Genomic DNA, 17,901 nt, shown 5'->3' with positions numbered 1-17,901 from the left:
GTGATCCAGACAGGTAGCATACAAGTGTGTTTGGACAGAAAACACACCTCCTTTGTTTCTTGTATCGTTTATACCACGTCATGACACCTCTTTTATCTAACTAACTCTAACTAACTAGATAATGTCTTCATCAAATGAAACCCTACACAATCAAAGAGAAACCTGCTCTGTTCATAACTTATATATTTCTTAACGCAATAAGGCACTGGAAGAGTAAAAGAACCCTACTACAATCACGTCCAACTAGAAACAATTTTCCTACAAAATTTACACATAGAATTTTTATCTTTTGGACATAGTGAATCAGTTGTTAAGTCTCTAAAAAGGTTCTTGGTATTCCTGGGCCACTTTGTCTGGAGTTTGCATGTTCTCAATTGACTGGATGGGTAAATCTGTGGCTTACCCACAGGTTTTAGATATTAAAAAAACAAAAAACAAAATACAGGCTACTTACCAATACCAGTGTTAGCGCTCACCACCAGCATGGCAAAGTCAGGGCAATAACTTGTGAGGCCGAAGATGGTGGTCTTTAAATACTTGTGGTGTCCTGCAAGGTCGATGAAGGTGATCATCTTGGAAGAACTTTCGCAGATCTCCTCAGCTGTCCTGGACTCACTGTAGTTCACAACCTTTTACAGGTAACATACAAGACAGGCTGCACCAAAGGACAGAATTGAAATAAAACACGTCTTTTGTTTTGTTTTTACAGTTTGATTGTTTATTGTCAGGGATTGTTTACAAATATAAATATGCTAATACCCTGAGTTGAGGTGTGCAGCAATGGCAACAACAACCACAAAATGTTTTTTCTCTACCTGACTGATTTTTAAGAGTCAGGTAGAGAATCAATTAGGCAGCACATTAAAAATATACATGCCAAATTTCAAATGCTGTAGTTCTTCACTGTGTCTGACATACTGCATTTAACACTATGATGAGAGGCCAATCTACAAAGCAGAAATATGACCCATGAAATAAATTAGTCACTATATGATTGTAATTAAGCTATTAAGTTGTAATGAAAAATTTCCATACACTTGTCATGGGCATGATGGTAATTTTGGGCTTCTAAAGGTGAAATTGTTATACACCATAAATCTTTATTATTATTATTATTTTTTTTTTTTTCAGGATTTCATTACAGATTGTGAAGGCAAAAATATATTTTAGAACCTACTAATAAACAAAAGATAATAGAATACAGTCCTTAACACATCTAAATAATTTAGCAATGGTAAAAGAAGAGCATTATGAAAAAATTTCAAACTGAACTTTAAATAAAGTTACAAAGCTGTTTCTAAAAACTCCTCAGGGAGTAATAAGGGGTTTCCCTTCAAGCTGTGAGGGTGTCAGTGGAAGTGCTCCACTGTCAGAAGCCAGCCTAGGAGCCTTTAAGCTTCAGTTATGTTCAAATGTTTTCTGTTTATTTTTAAATTTTTTCACTCGTTACTGTTCTAAGAGGCGGTTGCTTGCTGCTATTGAGTTTATGTGCTGTGGTAATCTAATATATCTTTATGGAAAGTGAATCAGTGAAAATAATCTCTTTTAATGTTAACGGGGTTCTGAATGTGATTAAGATGAATAAGATATTGTCCAAACTAAGGAAGGAGAAGGCACAGATTGCATTACTTCAGGAGACACGCATGAACCAAGTAGATCATTTGAGATTGAAAAGAAAGGGTTTTAAATATGTATTCTCTTCTTCCGTTAAGTCTAAACTAGAGATGGCACGATACCACTTTTTTATGTCCGATACCGATACCGATATCATAAATTTGGATATCTGCCGATACCGATATGAATCCGATATAGTGTGTTTTTTAATCAATAAAACTGTTTTTTTAATATATTGCTGCATTTTGTATAAGTTAATATTCAAGTTTCAATAAACAACAACACTAAAGCTATTCTGTTATACCTGTATGTAAAAAATACACTGCACCCAAAATATTTCATAGTTCAGCAACACTGATCAATCTAATAAACTTAAACCTACTCCATCCTTCCTACTCTGGTATTTTAAAGGGTACTTAGCAGAAATATTAAGCAACCTAACTAATAGGGTTGCAAACTCCCAGCAAAAAAAAATAGGGAAACACCCCCCACCCTCCATCTCATGATGCTTAATCGACGTAATCAACTTTAATTTGATGCAGTGTGAAAAAAATGCACAGAAATCAATTATTTTTCAAGAATAATTAAATAGATTCAACATCTTTCTTCAACAGAATTGCAGACTGCACAGATGGTATCTTCCCAAAGGAAAAAGTAGTATAGCTTACTAGTGTATATTAGACTTAACAGTTATATACAGTAATGGACTTCTATATATTTTATATAAGATTAAAACTTGGGGTGTAAGATTCAGATAATTATTTATTAAAAGCTAGACACTTTAAATGAGAATAAGAAAGAAAAATATGTCTTTGTGCCCCCTTTTCCCTGTTCATGCCCTATTGGCCCCCCTGGCTAAACTTTGCTAGATCCGCCCCTGCACAGTTACCAGCCGTCAGCTACGTAGAAAAGGATCCTGGTGTAGAAAGTAATATTAAATACATTCTAACAACAGCTTATCAAGCTTAAACGTTCTGCTGTTGTTCAGCCGCTGGTTTCCTCTTTCTGGCGCGAAGTGGGCCAAAAACAAACAAGAGAGACGGACTTGCGACAGAAAAGCCGATCAGCTAATCATTAATCAGTTTCACGATTGAAGTAGCAGCAAGAAGAGGTACTTGCTCCATATATCGGTTGTTAAGCTTAACGCGGGAATGCTTCACAAACATTCAGAGATGAACTTACACACTTCCTTTACTTCTCTCTGGGATAACTTCATCGGAGATGAAATGCTGGTTTGGTAGCGAGGCTACAAATACACACAGCCCTCTATCAGGTGAGGCATACTGCTCCAACGTGCTACGGTTATGAGCTGAGTTACGCCATGTCGCAAGTTTTGTGAGATGCTTTTTTGATATTTAATGGATCGGATTACATTTTTTATTTCTCTCCGATATCCGATCCAGTAATTTACGTCAGTATCGGACCGATACCGATACGTAATATCGGATCGGTCCATCTCTAGTCTAAACACAAGAGGGGTGTGGCTATACTTATCTCTAGTACACTAAACTATGAACATATCTCAGAAGTATGTGACGAGGAAGGCAGATTTGTTAGAATAACAGGAAGGATAGAGGGATCTGAAATTACAATATTAAATGTTTATGCCCCCCTAGGAGCGAGTGGCTATTTTATAGGTATATGTTTGACTTAATGGTGGACTCTCGGGGGATAGTTGTCTGTGGGGGAGATTTTAACTTTAGGCTTGATCCCAAACTAGATTCTTCCCCTCCGACCAGCCAGGTAACAGCACTTACCAGAAAAGTTAATTCCTATATGATAGAGATGGGGATAATAGATGTATGGAGGGATCGCTACGTATCTACTAGAGACTTCACTCACTATTCTGGTTCATTTAAAGTGTATGCAAGGCTGGATTACTTTTTCATGTTTAAAACTGATAGGTTTAGGGTCAGAGACTGTGACATATTAACAAGAGATCTATCCGACCATAGTCCTATTTCTCTATCTCTACAGGTGGCTAGGAAAAAACGTATGACACTGTGGAAATTTAATTCGCACTTGTTTAATGATCCTGCCATAATTTCCAAATTAAAGGAAGATATTAAAGAATTTTTAGAAGTTAATGACACAGGGGAGGTATCCCCAATCATTCTTTGGGACACGCTCAAAGCGGTAATGAGAGGTAAATTAATTTCTATTGCCTCCCACCTAAAGAGAATCAAAGGGCAAAAATTAGCAGATTTACAGGCAAATCTAAAGTTGAAAGAACAGGAAGATATAAACACCGCAAATCCCACTGGATATTTACACCCAGGAGGCCCAAAATAATTTAATCTTTTTGAGGCAGAAATACTATGAGATAGGAGGGAAATCTGCAAAATACTTGGCACATAAATTACGCAAACAACTAGAGGAAAGTACGATATATCAAATCAAGGATCCCAAAACTAACATTTTGGAAACAAAATTAGAAAACATTCAGGAATGTTTTGAGACCTTCTTCAGGGAATTGTATTCACAACCTAATGCTACTGAGGAGAATTGTATTGATGCCTTCTTAAGTTCTCTAGAATTACCTTCACTCCTCGTTTCTCAAAATGAGTATTTAATACATCCCATTTCAGCGGAAGAAATTAATGTAGCTCTTTCCAGATCAAAACCAGGTAAGGCAGTTGGGCCGGACGGGTTCAGCTCCCAGTGGTACTGCACCCTGAGGGCAGATCTTGTTCCCACATTGCTGAAGTCATTTAACTATATTCTATAGGAGGGAGAAATCCCACCCTCTTGGAGGGAGGCAATTATTTCAATTATCCCAAAAGAGGGGAAAGATAAACGAGAATGTGGAAATTATCGACCAATCAGTGTCCTTAACCTGGATTACAAATTATTTACTTCTATTCTTGCTCGCAGACTGGAGAAGTTGCTACCTGACCTCATTAATTTAGATCAGACTGGTTTTATCCACTATAGACAAACAACTGACAACATTAGGAGAATATTACACATCTCTACTCAAATACAAAAAAATAAAATTCAATCAATAATAGGAAGTTTAGATGCCGAGAAAGCCTTTGACTCCGTCAGATGGGTATTTTTGTACAAGGTTCTGGGGAAGTTTGGCTTTCAAGATAAGTTTATTAGAATAATTCAAGGTCTTTATGCTCGACCCTCAGCCCGTATTAAGGTGAATGGCGATCTCTCTAAGCCCTTTATCCTGGAACGTGGCTGTAGACAGGGTTGTGCAATCTCGCCACTTCTCTTTGATTTATTCATAGAAACATTAGGCCAATCGATTAGACAAAATCATAACATTAAGGGCGTTGCACTATCAGGAGTTGAACATAAAGTAGTAATGTTCGCCGATGATGTACTGGTTTGCCTGGAGGACCCAGAGAGGTCTTTTAGTGAGTTGATGTCTACCTTAACTGATTTTGGGAAGTTATCTGGTTATAAGGTTAACATTTCAAAAACACAGGTGATGACTTTAAATTACACAGCTTCTGCAGCTTTACGTAGGAAATTTAAAGTAAATTGGAATAATGGGAAAATCAAGTACCTGGGATTATACCTGACTGCGGACCTCTCGGGGCTCTTTCAGGCAAACTACGAGCCAATATCTGCAAGTATAAAAGATGATCTGCATAGATGGAATCTGGTCCCTTTTTTGAGTCTCAGCTCCCGGATATCCGCAATCAAAATGAACATGCTTCCCAGATTGCTTTACCTTTTTAGAAATTTGCCAATAGAAGTGAACGACTATCAATTTATTGAGTGGGACAAGTGGATCTCCAGATTTATCTGGCAGGGCCGAAAGCCAAGGGTTAAATATGCCACCTTACAGCTCCCCAAGGAAAAGGGAGGATTGGGTCTCCCCTGTCTCTCTCTTACTATTATGCCGCTCAAATAACCCCTCTCTTATATTGGTGCAACGAAACATACACAGCTAGGTGGAAGGAACTGGAATCCAGCTTGTTGGACCGACTCCCTCTACAAGCTGTAATGGCAGATAAGGGTTTAATGTGTCGGCTGGAAACCTTGGGGAACCCCTGGCTAACTCACACCCTCCAAGTTTGGCAGAGGGTAATTAACATCTGTGGGATACATAAAATGTTAAAAATTTTCAGGTGGTTTGCTTTCGACTCAGATTTTATCCCAAATAGACACGACTCTAACTTCAAAGCATGGATATCCTATGGCCTTACGACATTCCTCTCTCTTACTCATAGAAATATTGTGCTCAGATTTGAAGCCCTGCGGGACAACCACTACTTGACAAAATACGATTTCCACAGATATCTACAGCTGAGATCATATATTGATCATGAATGCAAATTGTCTGACTTTAATGAAGTTGAGTCACATTTTTTCCTCATTCTGAAAAATGCCACAACCATGATTCCTACTAAATCCATCTGCAAATTATACAAAGCTCTCTCTAGTGCCAGCGAGGATAATACTTTATACACTAAAGATAAATGGGAAAGGGAATCAGGGATTGTTATTTCTGGGGGGGAATGGGAAAATGTTTGGCACTGCCAGTGGGCTACATCCAGTTCTATGAGCTGGAAGGAACATGGCTAGAAGAATATCATTAGGTATTTTAAGACACCAAATCAGGAGAGATACAAAGGGGTTCATATGCAATGCTGGAGACAATGCGGCTCGACTGTTGCTAACCATTTTCATGTCTTTTGGGACTGTCCCAAGTTAAAAAATTTCTGGATGGGTGTCCAGGCCTCTTTAAGTGCAGTCTTCAACGTTCAAATACCTTTAGATTTTAAGGTTTTATACATGGGTCTGGTCCCCTTTCTGGAGTGTAAGAGTGAGATTAAGTTGGCGCAATTACTTTTGGTGGCAAGTAAAAAAACAATTACTAGAAGATGGTTAAGCCCAGTCCAGCCTACCCTGGATGACTGGTTTGGGATCATTCTAGAGATATTTAGGATGGAAAAATTGACATATTTGTTAAGAAATCAAAAGGCCAAATTCGACCAAATTTGGAACAATTGGATTCAATTTATTACCCCCACAAGAGCTGACTTCACTTGATTTCACTTACTTGTTTTTTTTTTCTCCTCTTAATTTATTTATATTATTATTATTCGTTCATTTATTTACTTGTTTACCATGACAGCAGCACGGACCTCCCCCAATTTGTGTTTATAGTTCCATGTAATGTGTTCTAGGTATCTCCTTTTGGAGAGCAGGTGAGCAACTTTCCTAGTAATAGCCAGAGGAGGATAATATGTACCTGTTGATTATTGTTGTTTATCATCTGCTCTCCTAAACTAAATCTAAAAACCTGGAATGGACTCCGTTCATATGTTATTTATATACTGCTATCCAGATGTTTTCTGTTTTTTTATTTCTACTTGTCCAATCCAAATAAAGATATAATTTTTAAAAAAAAAAAAGCTGTTTCAAAAAATAGAGCAAACAAAAGTTAAATGTCCCACCTTGACCAGATGCTTCTGGCAGCAATTAAAAAGATCCTGGCCTAATTCTGGCTGAATATTAGAACACTCTCTTTGGCAGAATTTTAGAGTATTTGAAGTGATTTTCTTGAAATCAATTTGGCTTTTAAGCATAGTCCACAAATTTATATTTTTGTGTTGAGGGTGTGGCAAAGACCATTCCTTGAAGCTTAATGTTGGCCTGCTTTATCCATTCCAAAAGCATGTTCCAAAAATGTGATGAGAAATTAATATCAAGTTAAAAGACACTAGAACCATCTACACCACTTGTTAAAAGATTTAAATTTGTTGTTTATAAAGTCATTAAAGATGTATACTGTACAATAATTCCACCCTGGAAAAAGCACAGTTCAAAGAAATCACTAAAAGCCCCAAGTTAGCATGAATTCATGTCCATAGTGAATGTAAACTTCTGAATATTGCTAATATCCTAAGTGGCAAAGGGATTACCTCTCCTTTGCTGTTGAAGCCCAAGATCTCAAAGCTGATACTGGAGGTGCGTCCGGTCTGGATCTCATGCAAATGTCTGAAAAGGTTGAGCCGTGCACGGCCTCGTCCATTGTCCAACTCGCCTTGTGTCAGGACACCCAGTAAGGTTGACTTCCCAGAGTCCACATTGCCTAGCACTGCCACCCGCAGATCCAGGAACTGTTGCAGACCAAAACAGCAAGACAGAAAATGGGATCATATTTTCATAACCATTAAACAGCACTGTTTAAAAAAAGAACCCTTGGTGCTCTCTATAGTTAAAGCCTAAATGGGCAATGCTGTGATCCTTTTTAGAGTATTGCTGTATTTTGACACCACTGTTGTTTTGTCAGATTCAACTGGACTCTTTTTCCTCTACCATGTGTAACAGACAGACTCTTACCTGCTGATCATCAGGAACTTTTCGAACAAGGACTTCTGCAATTTTGCGCGTGTTTCTGTCTGAGTCGTAGTCAACCTCCCTCTCTCGGAGGAGAGTGATGTCAGCCCCGACTCTGAAATGAAAGAAAAAGACTTAAGTTTTATCATTCAATTTTCATTTAGTTTACACTGATCCCAATCAATTTACTGAGCAAAGCAGTAATAAATTTTTTTAGACGGCTTCTCCCAGTTTCAATTTATTTCAAACAGTGACTGGAAACCTGCCTAATGATTGTAGATTTATCTACCTAAGAAAATGTAATTAGGCATTCTGTGTCATGTGTGGAAAGTTAACTACAAAAATTAAAAGTGCTTTACATTTCTATCAAAAAATAATTAAATAAATAAACAAACATTAGAACATTCAAGATTAGCAAGACTGCTAATGGTGAGTACAGCATAGAGTTGGGTATTTAGTACTTTAAGTAAGATTGCGATGGGATATGTTGCATTACAGATTTAATAATCATGTGGTGACAAAGCCTTAATGGATGAAGTTATCCGAGTCAGTGAGTGATGGCCAAAGTTGAGAGAGATTGTGGCAGATTGGATATACGCCTGGACTTAAAGTGCAGAGTCCAAAACAACACCCTGGTTGTGAACTTCTGGGGAAAGTGAGATGAGGCGTCTGTCTGCGACAATGAGTGGAACATCAGTTTTCCACAGTAGGGCTTTGGGGGCCAGAACCAAGAGATCAGTTTTATTACTATTGATGCTTAAGTAGGTTAGATGACATCCATGTTCTGAAGCAATGCAGACATTTGACAAGCAATTGCGGGGGGAACTGGGTGGAGGGTTTGGTGCTGAGATAACATTGTGTGTCATCATCATAGGAACACAGGCAGAGACCATGGCAGCACATGATCTGACCAAGAGAGAGCATATAGATGGTGAAGTGAAGGGGTCCAAGCACAGAACCTTGAGACACAACGTGGTTAACCAGGGCAGACGGGGAGTGGGAGCCTTCTGCAGTGACAAACAACAGTGGGTTGGAGAGGTAGGACTGAAAGCAGGAGATTACAGTACCAGGAGTACCAGTGAGGACAAGATATCTGGATATATGTGAAAGCTGGATGGTGTGAGAAAAGTGCCAAAGGCTGCAGAAAGATCTGGGAACTTGAGGATACTGATGTGGCCAAAATCAACTGTCATGATATCATTAGCTATTTTGATAAGAGTAGTCTCAGTCCTGTGGTGTGTTCTGAAGCCAGACTGTAAGGATTCATGGAGCTCATGGTTTGACATATATTGATGGAGTTGGGTGGCTCCTTCCAAACTTTCATGTCATGTCAAGTCATGTCACCAGATGAAGCACTGTTGCTGATAAATAAATTTGTCAAATTAGTTAATCTAGTCCTGATGTTTTTGACCCAGGACCGGGGCGATCGTGGCTCAAGAGTTGGTAGTTCGCCTTGTAATCGGAAGGTTGCCAGTTCGAGCCCTGGCTTGGACAGTCTCGATCGTTGTGTCCTTGGTCAAGACACTTCACCCGTTGCCTACTGGTGGTGGTCAGAGGGCCCAGTGGCGCCAATGTCCGGCAGCCTCGCCTCTGTCAGTGCGCCCCAGGGTGACTGTGGCTACAATGTAGCTTGCCATCACCAGTGTGTGAATGGGTGGATGACTGGTTGTGTAAAGCGCTTTGGGGTCCTTAGGGACTAGTAAAGCGCTATACAAATACAGGCCATCTCCAAAGGGTGGATAAGGAGTTCAGTTATTCAGGAGGGGCTCAGATAGGCTGATACTACTTCACATTGAAAGGAGCCAGCTGAGACTGTCGCCTCCTGGATAGTCTTCAGGCTAGGCATGTCCAGCGTAGACCCAGGACCTACTGGAGAGATTACATGCAACAGATGGCCTGGGAATGGTTCGATGTTTCCCCAGAAAATCAGGATCAGTAATCTACATGTTACACTGATCCATATTATGAATGAAGCTTGCTAACCAAGCTTGCTAAGCTTAACAGACACTTAGAATGCCACCCTGTCCTCCAAACATAGTAATTTCTGGCTGCAAAAGAACCAGCATGACACTAACATTGTGGAGTCCAAAACTAATGAATGACACCAGAGTGAAGTTTGGTGACGTCTTAATGTCAGCAAATAAATTGTACAAGATGACCTACTTCTCTGCCATCTTCTTTAAAGTGTTGAGTGAGGCCTTCATGTCAGCCTCAGTCAGGCCGACGAGCAGACCATTGTCTTCTACTCCTATCTGGTAAACAGCTTCGCCACGGCCCTCCTGCAGTCGCCACTTCAGCTGTGTGGCCAGATGCTCAAAGCGGTACTGCGTGGGGTTGACCAGCTTCAACTACAGTATAGAAAATACAATACATAATAATACAGGTGGTAAATGGCCACAGTTTAACTAGAGCACTGCTTGCATAGGAGTTCTGAGGTAAAATCAAAAATGTCAGCTACACTAAATCCAAGATTTTCAAAACTGAAGCATTTAATTCTGATTCTGATTCAGAAAGTCCTGATTATATTCAATTTAAATTTGACTCTGTCAGAAACATATACTCATTTATCCTGGATATGTACTGTCGAAAGCACCCTCGAAACCTTGTAAATTACAAATATTTAATTCCAAACTATGTGACACTTTTTCTGCAATAGAGAAATAGTGTAAACTGTCTAGGTATATAAATAAAGCTAACACTTCTGAGACCTCATCAGCATCACAGCAGATGCCATTGTGTCAAAGTAACTGATGATAAAACAGAAAAATATGAAGGAGATTTTCCTGGCCTTGTCTTTTTATAGCAGATTTAAAAAGAAGAAAACCATGAATCAACATATAGACATCACTTGTACAAACATTGATGCTACTGAAAGTGAAAACCTACATAAGGGTTGTTGTTAATGTCTCTGACCAAACAATCAGAAACAGACTACAGGGTGGGCCACTTATATGGATACACCTTAATAACATGGGAATGGTTGGTGATATTAAAGTCCTGTTCAAGTTACGTTGAAACCAAGTACACCATTGTTTTTCTTGTGACATTACCAATAAGTTTGATGTGTCACATGGCCCTCTTCCTATTGAAAAAACAAAAGTTGTATCCAAGATGGCTGACTTCTAAATGGCCACCATGGTCACCACCCATCTTGAGGAGTTTGCCCCCTCACATATACTAATGTGCCACAAACAGGACTTTAATATCACCCTCCCTCTAGTGGTATGCGGGAAGTCTGCCCCCCAAATTTTTAAGATGAAATAATATACCATGTTCTGAATGAGGGATTTCTGAAAAATTTAAACGTACAGCTGTGCTATCACTTCCGACATAAATGAAGACAGAAAACTAAACAGCAGTGACGTTTGTAGGGTACTAAAGCTGGGCTAGCGTGTATATAATGATGTGCTACGTGATGGTTAGCATAATATAAACACAGTGAAGTTGGAGGATGAACGCTTATTTTTTTCTATTCAATAAAAGTTAATGTGAGGGTTCCCGATGGTTAGGGACCAATACAACTGCAACGGCAGGATGCTGTAAACAAACCAAACTTTAGTCAGGAGAACAACTGAGGTTAGTTTTACTGCTGCATGGGCTGGGCTGTAGTTATGTCATAAGGTTTTAAAAACTGAGCTTTAAAATGAACAGTGGTAATAAAAACGGAGTAAGTTTGCTAATAATGATGGAGCTAATAGAAGCAGTCAACAGAAAAAAAATAATAATAACACTGTTTTAACAGCACCCTCTTTCATCTGCGAGCAAATGCACCCTCCTCAGAGTGTGCCCAAATGCTTGTTGATGGAGCTGCAGAAGCTGGTGACAGCCTAGCATACTCAGCCAGATGGTGGACACGTACATGCTCATGCAAGTTATGCGCGCATAATACGTCTGTACAAGCGGCATACTGCTTTGATTACATCCTTAGGTTTACCTCTTTCATCCAGTTAAAAGCCAAAGAAATCCCAAATTGGCGACTTTATTTATTTTATTTTTTTTAGTGCTGTCAGCTTTAATGTGCCGTCATCATGACTAACGCGATTAACAATAAATTTTTTGGGGGGAAATTAGTTTGTCCATGTTTGGACTTCTGTGTCGTAAACGCGCAAGTCAGTCCGTGCATGACTACATTGCTCTGCCCATCAAAAAGTCTGCGCATGCGCGGATATATCGCCCATCGTCGATTATTGGACTGACGAGGTGGTACTCATTGTGAAAATTTTGAGAACCACTGCTCTAGTGGGCCCTGCCCAGCACAGTGGAGTCCAACTGGCATTTGCCATAGAAAATGCCATAGAGTACCAGAATTAGCAGATCCACCACTGGCACACTGCAGTTTTCACAGATGAGAGCAGAGTTACCCTGAATACATGTGACGGTCTAATTCAGCACAGCTATCCAGCCCATAAACAGATGACAGAGATAAAAAATCTGATGTTTTTAAGTGGGCAGTAATCAATTTTAGGAACTGTAAGGAGCTTAGGAAGAAGGATGCCTTTTTGCCATTAGGTTAAAATCAGACAAAATCCGGGTTCCTGCTGGTTCACCAAGTTTATTTCAAAACTTTGAAGATATTTTAAGAGCCTAAAGAAAATACCTATAATAAGAATATACAGCATTTAACAACAACCTCACCATACACATTTTTAATGTAGTTATCAATACCTTCCTAGTATGTTAAGCATTTTATTAGCCTACTGCTGAATTAATTATTCATAAAATGGTTAAAAATATGGAATCAGCCAATATTTGTCCATTTATGCACACGAACTAACTAATTAATCTAAGATATGCAACATAGTTTTCCTAGTCTTTTCCACAATTATTTAATCCTTTCTCGGATAGCTGTTTTTAGTAGCACCAACTGACTCTTATTTTTTTATTATTTCTTCTTTGTAGCCAAACATGCTCTCTGTCACACAGTTGCTGCTGGTGGTAATAAGTTGGACTTTCTCTTGAGTTATCACATTCACAAGATTTTCCGAAAACTTGACATCTGACCTTGAGGTCAAGGTTACTGAGATTCAAACTAGACCTGGGCGATAGAACGATAACGATATGTATTGCGAAATAACTTTTTCTCGATAGAAAAATTAAACTATTGCGATAGGCCTCATCTCTCTTGTCCTCTTAAAAAAAAAAAAAGAAGAAGAACAGCCAATCCAAATTAAGTAGCGCAGAGCCGAACCAATCACAGCCGCAGCGTCACGTCACGTGACTTGTTACGTACAGCACAAGTGCTAAGCCGCACATGTGTATTTGTTTGGGAAGCAGCCAGCCGCCGTGCCGCCCGGGTAATGGAGGAAATGAGTGTGCCAACTAGAGAAAAATCAACCGAGAGCGTGACCGAAGGTCACCGAAGAGAAAACAGATGATGGTTCCAATGCCGGAGAGATTGTCGAACGGAAGGGCCATAGAAGTTCCGTAGTGTGAAGGTATTTCGGCTATTTCAAGTCTGACAAAAAACAGAGTAGCGCACTGTAAATTGTGCCGAAAGCAAGTCTGGAAATACAATAAACCGGTGCATGCTCAATCTCTGACTGAAAGCGCTAATTCGTCATTCGGCTTTTGTCAGACTAAAGTCACTGTTAAAACTGTTTGAAAAGCTAAGCTGTACAACAAGGAGAGATTGAGAATTTCCTTTTAGTTCTCAGTTTATTTGATATTGACAAAAGTTAGTCAATTTTGTCTGTTCTTCTGTAAAACAAACTAAGATTTATTTTTAGAATTAATATTTTGTTTCTAAGTGGAATTGACAATTTAGTAGTCTGTTTTTTGGGTTGTTTTTTTTTAAACTTAAACGCTTTAGCGGCTGCCTTTTGTGTAGTTTGCAATATTTGCCTTTATTTATCTGAAAAAGTCTCATGTTCCTTAAGTACATCTACCCTGTTGAACTTATTATGGGAAATAAATATTTAAATCAAAACAAGCTGCAGATTATTTCACATTTTACTTGTGAGCAACGGCACATTTAAATCTTACAAATATAGTTATTTGGCTTATATCATCATATATATCGTTATCGCCTGAAATGAAAAAAACATATCGTGATATGAAAAAATCTTATATCGCCCAGCTCTAATTCAAACTCATTCAAGACTTTTAGAAGACGTCAAACTGAAGCTAAATCCCTTCGTTCATGAGTTATCGCATTCACAACCTTTTGTGTTCACGCCATCTGCTTGCTCGTCGCCCAACAGCTTACAAATGAAAAGAAGTTCATCACATCATAATTTGGATAAGAAACGGAAGGTTAGTTACCTTATATTCAATGTTCCCTTCTTCAGCCTGGAAATGTAGAGAAATGTAGGGATCAGGTTACTTAACACATTAATGACATGAATAAAACTGTTCTAACTATAACATAGACCATGTAGTCAAAGGTATGTTGCCACCCTGGCAACAGTTTTTCAATTTTCAAATCCAGAAGAAAGTGGTCAACTCCCTAGAATGTTGGTAACAGAGACACTCAGCCGTCATTCATCACTGCCAAGATGAACTAAAACACTAGAAGTCGCCACCCAGAGAGGTCACTGTGGGTGTGTTTCTCAACAGCAGGTATATAGCATATAGCAGCAGAATTGTGTCTCAACTTCTTGTTTACCTACAACATGCTGTTGTCAGTTTCAGAGTATAGGTTTTAGCATATGTATTGACTTATGTGTTTTCATGTTTTCTTTGTCATCTTATACAGTCAGAAAAACACATACATATATCTCTGAATCTGCAATCTGTCATATTTATATGCTGTATTCCACTTATTGGAGGGCAGATTACTCTTTATATCTTGGATCTTTCTCTGTATTAGACATACAGACAAAAACTAACAAACAAAATGATTTAACTACATCAATCTGCTTTTTTCAAGATTTAGTGGACAACCTCAAATTCTGCTTTTTCAACTTTTCAGGGCCTAACATTTTTTGGGCCATTTTCTTAGTTTCTCTTCGCACACTTTTCATTAATCTACTAATTTATGTATTCTGGATGTATTCATATATGTGTGTATGTATTCTCATTAAAATCTTGCTAATGTATTGATTTAAGTGAAGCATCAACTCTAACAAACACTATTACTACAGTCAGGTTTCCAGATGTGCTGTTACATATTACTGTGTTAAGAAAACATACTTTTAGCTAAACATACTTATGTGGCCCCTCCTGCTGCATTCCCTTTTCTGCCAACCGGATTTAATAATAATAATAATAATAATGATAATAGTGGACTGCATTTATATAGCGCTTTTCGAGACCCTCAAAGCGCTTTACAATTCCACTAATCATTCACTCTCACATTCACACACTGGTGGAGGCAAGCTACACTGGAGCCACAGCTACCCTGGGGCAGACTGACAGAAGTGAGGCTGCCATATCGCGCCATCAGCCCCTCTGGCCATCACCAGTAGGCGGTAGGTGAAGCCTACTGGTGAAGGTGAAGTCTTGCCCAAGGACACAACAACCGAGACTGTCCGAGCTGGGGCTCGAACCAACAATCTCCCAATTACAAGACAAACTGCCAACTCTTGAGCCACGATCGCCCCCTGATTTAGTGAAATCCTCCTGCAATTTCAGTTTCCTGCGATAAATTACTCAGGCCACTTCCTTTATTAAGTGGATTAGTATCTCAATTCGGGATATAGTCAATTCCCTTTGCACTGCGTACTTCATTTTAATATGTTTTCTCAACGGTTTGCTATTCCATCTCCCACCATTCTTAACTTTGCTCCAGTCGAGCTAAAACGTATTTGACTATTATAAAAATGCAGAAAAAAAACACAGATTCTTTTGCTGAATTAGTATTGCTGAATTCTTCACTTCACTTGATGAGAATGCGTCAAGATCTCTGGCCTCTGCGTGTGGAGTGAGTTTTCTTCAAACCAGACAGCGTTAAAATATTGTTGTGTAAAATCAAGGTCATATAAGAGTATTTTCCGCCATGTTATAGGTAGCTGTATGGTGTAAACAAAGGCTACGTTCACACTGCAGGTCTTAATGCTCAATTCTGATTTTTTGATCAAATCCGATTTTTTGTCTGCTTGTTCACACTACAAATAAAATGCGACAGCAAATGCTCTCTATTGTGAACGCTCAAAGCAGCCCGCATGCGCAAAAGAAGATGTCACACACAACCCGCTCTGTTTAGACCCAGACCAAACAATATTGTTTGACTGATGGCCCTTAATATAAAGACTTCGGACTTCACGTTTCCCAATTTTTGCTTTAAGTTATTTTGTTATTTACATAATAACGTAAATAACCTAATAATTATCCTTATCGCTGTTTTTAGAGAGGAGCGGTGCTTCAAAGGATAGTTGCAGATTTCTGTCAGAATCTGCAGATTATACAGTATAAATAAAATGTGCACGTTTCTCCAACGTTGTCTTCCCAACAGTTTCACTAACATCTACACTGGATGGCCAGGAAGCGTTCACGATGTCTTCTCCGGCGCTGATAATTGGCGTCTGTCTTGTGTCAGTGACGTAAAAGACGGATTTAATGCGACCTGACCGTTCAAACAGCAGTCGCTTTCTAAAACATCGGATATGTATCGGATTCAGTACCACATACGAAAGTGACCCAGATCGGATTTGAAAATATCGGATTTGTGCCGTTCACACTGTCATACCGTGATCGGATATGGGTCGCATAGGGTCAGAAAAATCGGATTTGATGCGCTTTCGCCTGCAGTGTGAACGTAGCCAAAGTGTAGCCGCAAATAACCTGCGCTTGACTATGGTTTGCTACAGTATCACTAGCTAGCTTAGCGGGCTGGAGGTCCCATAATCATGCCCAGGCTATAGAAGGGTAGCTACCTCCGGTGGTAAATACGGCGGTGGCGTTTTGTTCCTGTTGTTCTTTTTGTTCCTCCTTCTCTTTCCTCTTTTGCCTCTTCTCGTTCGCGACTTCTTCGACGTTATCCTGTCATTATTACCCGAACCTGATCCCTGTCTGTCTCTGTTGTGTCCGACTGACACTGCACCACCTTCGGACAAATCCACCATCGCTAATCTTGGAGTGTCAGCTCCTAGCTTAGCTTGAAAGCGTAGTTTTCCGTGTAAGAGCAACTCACGGCAGTAAAGTAAAATGTAACACTGCTCGGCGTTGTAACATCACAGCGTATAAAACACACGACCTGTGTGTGTGAAAACCTACAATGAAGGATGCTCTCTCCTCAGCATCCCCACAACAGTTGCCAAATCTACTCACGTTTCCGGCTGCAACTTTCAAAATATTTCAGTGGGCGTAACCGGAAACGAACCTAAACTTCAAAATAAATTCATTTTTGTTTCATGTTATAGTGTAACTTGTGTACTTTTTTAATTTATTGTATATTTTGAAAGCTTATCAGATAGTTGCTGGGGTAAAACAGTCCGTAGCACTGGACAGAATTTTCTTCCTTAAGTCCGTTACTCTAATAAAGGTAAAAGAGATGATATGTGAGCAGAATTCCAAAAGAGAAGCATGAAGGAAAAGAAATACTGTCATGGTCCTGGGTCGGTGACCCAGTGTTTTTGGTTGTTGTACTTTTTCTTTTGATATTGTTATGTATTATACTGTTGTGTTTTGGTTTCCCAGGGTTTAGTTTGTGCTCTCTCTGTTTGGTGTCATCCCTGCCTGTGTATCTTCCTCCGTCTCCCTGTGCGTTCTCCCCGCGCTGTCCTCCCTGCAAGGTACCCTCACTCATGTTCAGGTTTTGTTGTTTAAGTTTTAGTTTTCCCAGTTTAGAGTGTTTTCAGTTCTGTTTCTCGCCACCCTTTCCTTTGTTTGGTACATCACTGTCGCAATAAAGCTCGCTCACTTCAGAAGCCACCTGCATGGGTCCTTTAATAATTCACACGGCTTGCCCCGGCAACCTGTGACAAATACTGTCTATCTTGAATTTAATCAGTTAAATTATTAGGCTAAGATTTACACATGACCTGCTCCCAGAGAAGGACTTCAAAAAGTCAATACATTTAGAATAATGAGATATAGAATTTT

At 39.3% G+C, this 17,901-nt stretch overlaps 1 protein-coding gene across 2 annotated transcripts in view; it reads right to left on the bottom strand.

Moving 5' to 3' along the window:
- gtpbp2b (GTP binding protein 2b) overlaps positions 1-17,697 on the bottom strand; it is a 29,470-nt gene extending 11,773 nt beyond the window's left edge. The window contains exons 1-6 of one of the 2 annotated variants that reach the window (XM_063475692.1): positions 16,734-17,697; positions 14,182-14,208; positions 10,084-10,268; positions 7,924-8,035; positions 7,503-7,700; positions 455-629 (exon numbers count right to left, since the gene is read on the bottom strand). In XM_063475692.1, the coding sequence (XP_063331762.1) occupies positions 455-629; positions 7,503-7,700; positions 7,924-8,035; positions 10,084-10,268; positions 14,182-14,208; positions 16,734-16,922 (886 nt within the window). In that variant the 5' untranslated portion in view covers positions 16,923-17,697. The remainder of the gene's footprint in view (positions 1-454; positions 630-7,502; positions 7,701-7,923; positions 8,036-10,083; positions 10,269-14,181; positions 14,209-16,733) is intronic. The other variant, XM_063475691.1, reaches the window with a different exon arrangement.
- Between the last annotated feature and the right edge of the window lie 204 nt (positions 17,698-17,901).

Source organism: Pelmatolapia mariae, linkage group LG6 (genome assembly GCF_036321145.2).
Source record: "Pelmatolapia mariae isolate MD_Pm_ZW linkage group LG6, Pm_UMD_F_2, whole genome shotgun sequence".
Taxonomy (NCBI): Eukaryota; Metazoa; Chordata; class Actinopteri; order Cichliformes; family Cichlidae; genus Pelmatolapia; species Pelmatolapia mariae.
This window is presented reverse-complemented; position numbering and strand designations above follow the sequence as displayed.